General features: G+C 36.6%; 1 protein-coding gene across 1 annotated transcript; it reads left to right on the forward strand.

Moving 5' to 3' along the window:
• The first annotated feature begins 356 nt into the window (after positions 1 to 356).
• On the forward strand, positions 357 to 5,749 carry LOC106873580 (uncharacterized). Its single transcript, XM_014921013.2, has 6 exons — positions 357 to 485; positions 2,860 to 2,939; positions 3,734 to 3,927; positions 4,030 to 4,153; positions 4,862 to 5,017; positions 5,527 to 5,749. Exons 2-6 carry the CDS (start codon positions 2,867 to 2,869, stop codon positions 5,658 to 5,660), a joined length of 681 nt encoding a protein of 226 aa, XP_014776499.1. The 5' UTR covers positions 357 to 485; positions 2,860 to 2,866; the 3' UTR covers positions 5,661 to 5,749.
• Positions 5,750 to 11,176: the final 5,427 nt, after the last annotated feature.

Raw genomic sequence — 11,176 nt, forward strand, 5'->3', positions numbered from 1 at the left:
CGTAAAAAAAGAAAAAAAAATTAAGGGTGGGAAGTGTTCCGTTTACATATCCCCCATCTGGACCGAAGAAATGATATGGTTACGGCAAGAACATTAATTTCCAGTTTCAACTAAGGCGGTGAGCGTGTAGAATCGTTACCATGCCGGACAAAATGCTTAACGGTATTTTTATCTGAGTTCAAATGCCGCCAAGACCAAACTCGACTTTCATACACTTTCGAGGTCGATAAAAAGAGAACCAGTCAAATAAGTCAAATACTGGAATCGATATAATCGATAAACCCCATCATCCAAAATTCCAGGACTAATAAAGTAGTTAGAGCCGGTCAAATCAGCAACGGTTGACAGTTGTGGTATAAATTTACGTAGAGAACTATTTCCTTGTGTCACCGGCAATTTGATTGGCCAGCGAAATTTAAATCTCTTTCCCGTTAAACAACAAACAAACTCGACTCATTCATTTATTTTTAATTCGATTCTTAACGGTAATTATTTACTTTTGTTTCATCTTATATCTGCTTTTTATACGTGTGTGGCTATCTCTATGTGTATTTGTTTATTTTCAATTAGCATGGTCTTTTCTTGACATTTAAAAAGAGAAATTAAATCCGTTGTGGATGTATTTAAACATGTTATGTGTAATATATAATATATGTGTATTTGTTAATTAAAAAATGAACTTGGTTATTTCTTCATATTTAAAAAATTAAATCCGTTTGTGTGTGTAAATATATATATATTTAAAGCGGACAAGAGATGTATGTGGGTGTATTTTAACCAGCCTTCGATTTTTTTCTGTTCAAAGGGTTTTTTAACTCAATATTTACATTCTATTGTTTATAACTTTGTTTGGTTCGAGATCCTCGGTTTCAAAAGAGAATACACATATATGTGTGTGCGTGTGTTTGACGATAGCTTAGATGGCCAAAACTGCGAACTTACTGTCAGCAACATTCTTATATAAGAATAATAAAAGTATAGATTAAAACATTTGATTAATGTAAGACAAACTATATGTATTTCGTTTTTGGATTTGATTTGCAAGATTCTTTATGTGAGTTCGTGTGTTGCAGCGTATTCTGTGGTGTCTGGGGAGAGTCAGTCTCTTTTAGTGCCTTATCATTTAACACACAAGACGCAACGAAAGTTTTAGAAAAATACAGACGGAAATAAGTGGAAATTTCACCGGTGAGTCTGTGAAATTATAAGACACTAAAAGAGAAGGACTCTCCCCAGACACAACAGACTATATATATATAATCTTAAAGTTCGTTAATTCTCGGATTAACGATAATATTTTATGTTCATAATATCTTTAAATCCACCATTATTTATTTTTAAGTTTCCTATTTGTTTTATGCTCATATTTTCATATTCAGGATGAGAAAAGGTCCCCATGCTTTTTCGTTCTATTTCCCCCTCTTGGCAATTTATTGTAAAGTATTCATTCTATCACCAACTGTCTTGTTAAGTAATTCTACGTTACGCTTTTATCTTAGCAAACGAATAAAGAGGAATTTTAAAATGCTGTTATTGAATCATTGAGTTCAGATGATAATGGAAATAACATATAGTAACGTTGTCTCAGTGTTAGTGTTAACATATAGTATAACGTTGTCTCGAAAGTTATGAAGAAACAAAGCTGACCCGTGTGAACTTTTTGAAACTCTTCTCTCTACACTTAAACATTTTTTTCAGATCAAATTCTGATATAATCGGGATCGACATTATCTGAAGCTCATTTGTAGAAATTTGTTTATATATTTTATATCATTTTCATGTTTTAATTAATAAATTAAATTAGTGGAATCAAGAGATGTTATTAAAACAGAGGTGAGTGATATAAAGCTCCTTCCTCAGTCCTGCTGATTCCAGGAATCCAGGAAGCAGGCCTTCTGCTCCCTGGATTCTGTGGTGTATCTATTCCCCACCTGGATAGGACGCCAGTCCATCACAAAATTATTTCTTTTGTCAGCTGAGAGGACTGGAACAATGTGCAGTGGGGTGTTTTGCTTGAGGCCACAGTACATTGCCTGCTCCAGGAATTGAAACCATAATCTCCCATGTGCCTCCACTTATGATAGTGACAATTTCTTCCGTCGTTGTAAGACTAGATATTAGGGGCGGCGAGGGAGAAAACATGATTACAGCAACTTAAGTCCTTGGCTGGTACTTTATTTTACTGTCCCCAACAAAGATGAAAGACAAAGTTGACTTTAGCAAGATTTGAACTCAGAATGTAAAGAGCTGCAATAAACAAATACTGACCTTTTAAGGATTTTGCCAGTCCCAAGTTCATTTCTTGACTCGGTGTGTATTTTGGGGGTGGGGGTGGAATGAAAGGCAAAAACTGATTCTTGTGGGCCTTGAACTTGTAAGGACAAAGGGAAAAAAATTAGGTAACACAGCAAAGCACTGAAAGATCCTTTTATTTAACTGTTGACTCCTTGATTTTAACATTATTCATCATCATCTTCATCATCATCATCGTTTAACATCTGTTTTTCATGCTGTCATAGGTTGGACGGTCTGACAAGAGCTAGCATGCCCAAGTGCTGCACCATGCAGTGACCTGAATAATAATAATAATATCAAAAAATCCCTTAGGAATGAGAACCCAGGTTCGAAATTTCCCCAAAACACCTGATAAAGGCTGGAAGGTATATCAGCTGAAACTTCGTGTTAACAACAAACAAGATGAGGATAAATATCCCTCAAATGTAAATAATGAGATTTGGTCCTTTATATAATAGCTGTGTCCATAGCCTTCGTCAAGCCACTGTCTGGGTGTATATCTTAATTATTGGCTGATCATTAATTAATTTGGTTGATTGATTTGTTTGTTTTTTTTTTTGGCAGCTTCACTATGACGTCAATACACTTTGGGTTCTTAGCCAAAGAAAATGTTGGGTCTTCAGCCAATTTAAAGGGCAGAACAGGTATTTATCATTTATCTTTTACTTATTTCAGTCATTGGTCCAAGGCCATGCTGGGGCATTGCCTTCAACCACCCCCAATACTTTCTCTTTTCTTAAGTCTGTTACTTATTCTGTGGCACTCTTTTGCTGAACACATTGAGCACATTGCTTAAATAACCACCCCAAACAGGGGTGTTAAGTTACTGGATCTACCAATTTACATATTAAATGCATTCCTGGAACTGGTATGTTTATATTAATGATTTGTAGATACGTGGTGTTTCGTTATTCAACCATAACATACTATAAAGTATGTTAAATGTTATTATAAGTCAATACCATGTTCTACTGTGTTAGCAGTGCGCTTTACATTATTTTGTTAAGCTTATTTCTACAGATATTTCTATAGAAATTGAAGCCAGCATTGATTTTTGCTACATTTTGTATCAAGATGTCAGATGTAAACAATGCGATGAAAGACAAAAATGGCTAATGAGTGTTTCTGCCATATTTCGGGGGTTGTTGTTGCCCCTTCATCCACACGCATCTAATCCATACTCACCTTTATATGTACATGCGTGGTAAGCTTTCACTAAGTTTCTGTCTACGAAATTCACTGACAAGACATTAATAATGGTGGGGCAATAATAGAAGATACTTGACTAAGGTGTCACACACAGGTATTGAACCCCAAACTATTTGTTAGCCAAGCATTACTATCATGGTTACTGAAGATGAGACAAAATTTTTTAAATGGTTGTAATATGAAATATTGCAAATAATTCAAGGTTTTAATTTAAAATTTTTATTGACAGCTTCTAACCAAAAAGAACTCCAAGAGAACTTTGTCACACCTCGCCGTGCTCTGGGGGATGTTAATAAAAATGTGCGTACAGGGCAAACTCCATTGTCAAAACCAGTTTTTCTTGGAGAGCAAAATCCTGAAAAAGAATCGTGCAAGAAGAAGAAGAATCGTCGTGCTTTAGCCAGTATTTCAGAGAATGAATTGGTAAGTTGTTCTTTGTCTTTGAGCTGGTGCTACCATTGTTGTCATTTACAAGGAATTTCTAAAAAATGTCAGTTCTAAATATTTCTGCTTTTCTTGTTACAGAAACAAGATTTCAAACCAAAGAAAGGTTTGGAGAAACCAGTCAAAAGTTCTCTGACTGCAACAAGTAAGAATCTGGCTTCCCATGATGATATCGAGAAAGCATACAGACCGCTACAGGAAAACGGTAAATGTTATTTGATATCAGTTGTTTGATTCAAAATGTCTAAATGTCCAAGACGAAGTTGTTCATCATAATCAAGCTTTCATGGTTCAGACGGAATTTGTTGACATGGATTTCCTGTGGCCTGATGCCCTTCCTGCCAGCAACTTTTCTACATCTGGACATGTTTTCTTAGAAGATTGCTAATGAATGATTCTGTGTATACGATGGAAACACCCATATACACCTATCATGTGATGTCAAGACAAAGGAGACAAAAGACCTATCTGCTATGCATATATACATGCATACATACATACATACATATATATATATATATATATATATATACATATATATATATATATATGTAACCAACACCAGTGTCACATGACCAGCCCACTTAAAAGTACTTTGGATCGTAGGGCGACGTGCCGTGCTTGAGGAGACCAACTGAGTCAAGTACATCAACAGCAATATCAAAATCAAATCAAATGGAAATTGTAGTTGTGTTCTGTTTCCATCTACCGTAGTCACTCACAAGCCATTGGTCAACCTAGGGTTGTAGTAGAAGACATTTACCCAAGGTGCCAGACTGGGATTGAACCTGAAATCACGTGGCTGCTGGCTGAACTTGTTAACCACACAGCCACACCTGGCACGGTTTAAAATCGTTTTTTTTTATTGTTCTGTTTACTGTTTATAATTTATGGTTTCCATACTGTTTTTCAGACAACTATGAAGATATTTGGCCAAAGAAAGAGCGTGCCAGTTCCTACTTAGACAAACTTTTAAGTTGGAAGCCATCTTGTTTTCAAATTTGGCAAAGTGAAGGAAGTGATTCAGATCACGGAATCTCGGACGATGAAGAATTGCCAATACTTTCAGGTATAGCTTATTTCTTCTTTAGGTGTCGTGTCCAGAATGTTGGACATAAACAATCATTGTCCTGTCACAATTCTCTTCTGTTTGTTTTGCTGTAACCGTTCCACTTCATGGCAAAGTATGGAAAGTGATTCAGGCCATGGAATCTCTTCCAACCAGTTCATCAAGCTTGACCTCCATATCATCCTTCCCCTTAATCTGCTTTAATCTTTAATCTCTCCGAACATCTCTAAATTCTTCAGATCATCTTTCCTCATCACATGACCAAGAAATCTCAGTTCCTTTCTCCTCATCTCTTGAAGCAGTTTTCTATTTACTGCAAGAGGCTGGATCTGGTCAGTTTGAACCTAAAACAGGTGAAATATTTTGATCTGATATGATTGGTTTAAATGGTGACAGGTTCAAAGGTACAAAATCCTTTGGGTCTTTTTTTTTTTTCATATTTGTTTATACTTTTTGTTATTGTATTTGTGTGAAATATCGTTCTCCCATTTTCGTTTCTTTTCTTTCAGAAACGGGTGATATCTTTGAGAAGGCTTTGTACTCTAGCACCGAAATTCAGTCCGTCCAACCTGAAGCTGAAGATCTAACATTACCAGACATCGATGAACTTCTCCTCCTGTCGGACTCAGATGAACAGAGTTAAACAAACACTAAACATCTCTCATTGAAACTCTCCTCTTTTAAATTTTTCTGTATAATAAAACTTTATTTTTTATCATTTTTTTTTTTTTATACCAGAGTTTCATTGAGTGTTTTCTTTTAATATTTTGCTGTTGAAGACGGTGAGCTGGCAGAAACTCTCCATTCTGAGTTCAAATTCTGCCTAGGTCGACTTTGCCTTTCGTCCTTTCAGGGTCGATGAATTAAGTACCAGTTGCATACTGGGTTGATTTAATCGACTGGCACTGGCCCCCTCATGAAAAGTTTATGGAAGCAGATTTTCTACAACTGGATGCCTTTCCTGTTGCCAAATCTTGTTTCCAAGGAAGATAATGTTCCCTTGTGATCAAGCATGTCTTTGTTTTTTTTTTCTGCTCGATATTGAAAACAAACATAGGGGACCATAAATCAGAGAAAAGATGCACTCGTACATCTGTCAGTAGAGTGGGTATTTTATCTGGAATGTATAATATTAAATATCCATCATGGCTGATCTTACCAATTGGTTTCATATAAAGAATACAATGGAGTAACAATCTGAGGGAGAGAGAGAGCTAGCAGGATGGAGATGGTGGCAAAGTGCTGGACATATGCAATGATACAAGGAAACAGGGCGTGGATGTAACACAGGGTCAAAAGGACAGGATTGGGGAGTGGGAGGTAAGCCTAGTGCATGAAGTGGAAATGTGAGGAAGAGAAGAGACGTAATTTCGTTTGTTGTGGTAGAATGTGTGAAGGACACAGTGCTTCTGGAACTCAGTTTCACCGATGTGGGTGGGTCTTCTCAAGAACTTAATATCACCAGACATCTCTATCCATTGTCATTTATTCCGTGAGGCCCAACATCCTGAGATTGGTCCTTACCTATTCATCCTATGTCTTTCCTAGGTCTCCCTCTTCCACAGGTACCATCCACTTTCAGTGATCGACACTTCTTTGTGCAGCTATCCTCATTGATGCGCATCACATGTCCAAACCAATGTAGTCTTCTCTCTTGCATGCTTCATTTGATTCCTCTTCTGTCCAACATTTCTCTCAATACATTTGCACTTTGTTGTACATGCACACTGAGGTTGCAAATCGAATGGCAAATACCACCTTCATGTCACTCCAGTCTACAGACGTCTTCTGAATTCAGAGCCAATGTCTCACTATTATGGAGTAGAGTCATTCACACACAAGCATCATCAGATAATAAATATATATATATATATATATATATACACACACACATATATTTATACATGCATACAAAAACGAAGTGTATATATATATATATATATGTAATTTTGGGGACTAATGAGTATATGTCAATTAGTGTGTTGAGTAAAGCACGTCGACAGTTTCGGGCTACCTGGTGTCATCCATAGTTGTGATATATTTCCTCTGGATCAATGACAAGATTTCCACTGTTAGTTGGGATAATAATTAAAGAAAGACCGATTCGGCACAATTGCCTATGTATAGAAAGATAGAAAAAATTGATTTAGAACTGGCGTCTACTTTTCAAAACTGGAGCATAAATGTATTTGTTAGAAATAGCAGTTAAATTAATTGTCTTGAATGTGCAGAAGTATAGAATAATTATGCTATCTTTGAACAAGCTAGAACTAAACGGGAAGAGATTGAAATTTATAGATCTAAGGGAAGTAAATCGTAAATTTATATCATGAGTTACTTCCCTTGATAAAACAAAAATGCGTTTTATTTTTTGCTCCCAGTATTTCGGAAGATTCATCGTTGCTGGAATTATATAAACTTCATAATAGGCGCAGGTGTGGTAAGTAGCTTGCTTACCAACCACATGGTCCCGGGTTCAGTTCCCAAAGCCTTGTAAGTGGATTTGATAGACGGAAACTGAAAGAAGCCCGTCGTATATACGTATATATATATATATATATATATATAGATAATAATAACCCTCCCTTTATATTTCTATGTAAACTAGCGTTCTTATTACTAAAGCCCATGGAATAATATCGTTGACCCCTTTATATCTCTATGTAAACAAACCTTCTAACGGTCACTGACCATGTAACATCTCGGCTCGTAAGTTACCCAATGATTTCGTTTTGTCTTGCTATTATATGTTTTATTATGATCTCCCTGAAGAGAAATGAATGAGGACACCAACAGCTCTTTATTCTTTGTGAAAGGACGATCATTTATTTCGAAACATATATGTAGGAATTAAAGGAACTTTCATCGACATGCGTTTTGCTCCATTTATTATTATCCATATCCTCTCAAAATGTATCACTTTAACTTGGCATATCAACCTGTAAAACGGTTGTGATATCTAGTTTTTTAGTGTAATTTTGCTACCTCTGGTAACTATTAACGTATTCAAATTATCGAAAGTTCTAATAAATGAGATAATATTAATATATACATAAACCTATATATATATATATATACGTATGTGTGTGTATAAGTCTGCATCTTTCTGCTTGTGTCTGGCCCCTGTTCACCGCTTCACAACCAGTGTAGATGTCTTCGTGCCTGCGTAACGTAGCGGTTCGGCAAAATTAACGATAGAGTAAGTACCAAACTTAAAGAAACAAAACAAAAACACTCACCACACCCCCCGAAAACTACTACCGAGGTTGATTTGTTCGACTTAAACCCTTCAAAGCGGTGCCCCCAGCAAGGCTGCCATCCAGTGATTGAAACAAGTGAAGGATAAAACTATAACAGAAAACTACAATGGTTTTTGAGGAGAATCTCTCTACAACATTTATCCTTTTGATGTTCACATAACTTTTAAAGGAGAGGAAGGAATTAAATGTACAAGTCTATAACTGCTTCCTTACAGAACATCATTCATAATTTTCAATGTCTACTTCATTTATTAATCCGGCTTTCAATACTTTATATTCTAACATATTTCAAGAAGCTCAACTAATGGGCTTTCTTCTTTTATTTAGCAGTAAATTTTCTTTTCAGGAACTTCCTCAGCTTTCTGTAATAATCTTTTTAGAATGGTTTAATGTATTTTTTTTAATGTATATATATTGACAAAAATATAATTGTATTACGTCAGTGCAGTTATATCAGGTTTACAACAATGAGTGAGAAAAGAATGCGACAAAATGACAAGAAAGCAAAGCAAGGGCTTGCTTTGTATACGTTATAATGCGCAAACACACATACATACATACATACATACATACATGTAGACATACAGACTGATAGATAGATAGATAGATATTGATAGAAAGCTATTGATAAACAGATAAATACTCATAGCTATTGATAGAGAGATAGATTGATAGATAAAAACATAGATAGATATTGATACAGAGAAAGACAGATAGATTAGCAAAACAGAATCACATGATAAAATAGCTTAAAAGAGCCTTAGAAATAAAGCATTTCTTAGTATATTGCATCTCATCATCGATTCCTCTACAATTTTGATGCCTCAAGAATTCTAGATTTCTTTAGGACGGTGGATTGGCAGAACCGATATAGCATCGAATAATTTGCCTTGCGTTTCTGTACGTTTCAAGTTCATATCCTGAGCTCGACTTTCTATTTCTTCTGTTCCGGGTCGATAACATAAAGGAAGCAGTTGAGAACTGGGGCCGCTGTAATTGATTCGCCCCTCCCACAAAATGCCGGGCTTTTGTCTGTAGAGTAGAAAGAATTATTATTATTCTTAAGGCACCGAGTTGGCAGAGTCGTTAGCATGCCGAACAAAATGCTTAGCGGCATTTCGACCATCTTTACGTTCTGGGTTCAAATTCCATCGAAGTCTACTTTGCCTTTCATCCTTTTCGGGTCGATGTAAACAACTTACTCGATACCCCGAAACTGCCGGCCTTGCGTCAAAATTTGAGATCATTATTAAGGCGGTGAAAAAGGCGGCGAGCTGAGAGAATCGTTAGCACCGGCGGGCGAAATGCTCAGCGGTATTTCGTCTGTCTTTACGTTCTGAGTTCAAATTCCGCCGAGGTCGACTCTGCCTTTCATCCTTTCGGGGTCGATAAACTAAGTACCAGTTGCGTACTAGGGTCGATCTAATCGACTGGTCCCCTCCCCACAAATTTTGGGCCTTGTGCCTAGAGTAGAAAAAGAATCGTTAACACGCCGGGCGCTGCAAAGCGAATGATAATTATCAAATGTCTCAACTAACCCTCCTCCTCCTCCTCCTCCTCCTCGTCACCACCACCATCATCATCGTCGTCGTTGTCACCACTACCACCACCATAATCATCATCATCATCATCCATGTTTTAACGTCTACTTTTATATGCTTGCATGGATCAGACAGGTGCATGTTGGGGGTAGAGTTTTCTACGGCCAGATGCCCTTCGTGCAACCAGACCTCGTTGGATGCCATGTGACGTCATATTCTCTTTCTGTCGAAAGACAAACAATCCAGACATGCCTGTCCGTAAATACACCCGATCCAGCATCCGAAAGACCCAAGAAGCAAAAGATAATTTAAGTACACAGTCGTTAACAGCACTTCTAGAAAGAAGAAGGTGGGTTTACGGATAAGGTCATTATTTCTTGCAGCCTGTACTGTAAAGCTATAGGAATATTGATACATACAGCTGGCTTCATGTAGGCTTTTGGTTATAATGCGTGGCCATTTCTTAATTAAATTCTGCTAGCAGAGACAGAAATGATATTTTCCAATTGATATCAATATTAAAAGAGAATGCTTGCAACGGGCGACACAATCGCATCGAAGCAACGACAAGAAATTAAGTCTAACCGTTCACATTTCAGCTCTGATTAATTCAAAGTAATTTGTTAGATTCCAAGTAAACGAAGGACAGAAGAATGAAAGAAAATAAAGATCATATAGAACCGTGTTTGAGGTTGTAAGATTGCAAAATCGTATCTGTCTTTTTATCTATTAGCATTATTACGAGAAACACACGTGGATGCATGCGCCATGCCATTTAATGAATGGCGGCTTTGCTTAATATCTCGCGACAGAAAGAACAAAAAAAATTTCCCCATTTTTATTATTTGTGTGTAGAGATATTCAATATTCATTCCGATGTTGTCATTTAACTCCGGGTCAGCCGAGATCGGACACACGTATGATGAAATAATACAAATGATATATGAGCATATGCATCTATACATACATATATGTACATACCTACATCTACATGTATATATAGATGCATATCCGGGTACAGGACGTCGAAAAAGGAACGGGAACATAAACAAAGCACAAAAAAACCGGACTTTTTTTTACGGACAACAGAATGAAGACATAGGAAAACAGAAGAGCCACTTATGGATTTTAGTGAGGCAGAGATGATACGAGGGTAGAAATGGGTCGACAGTAAGGGCTGCATGCACTCGACGCCAATTCTATTCTGGGAGAGGCGGTGGTGGTGGAGATTCTATGATTAACATCTTTAATTGTAGTCAAAATATACTAATTAGAGAATAACATATCTTAAAATTCCGTGCTGCATGTACATATGTATATATGCGCTTATATATATATATATATATATATATATATAT

The sequence above is a fragment of the Octopus bimaculoides genome, chromosome 18, assembly GCF_001194135.2.
Source record: "Octopus bimaculoides isolate UCB-OBI-ISO-001 chromosome 18, ASM119413v2, whole genome shotgun sequence".
NCBI lineage: Eukaryota > Metazoa > Mollusca > Cephalopoda > Octopoda > Octopodidae > Octopus > Octopus bimaculoides.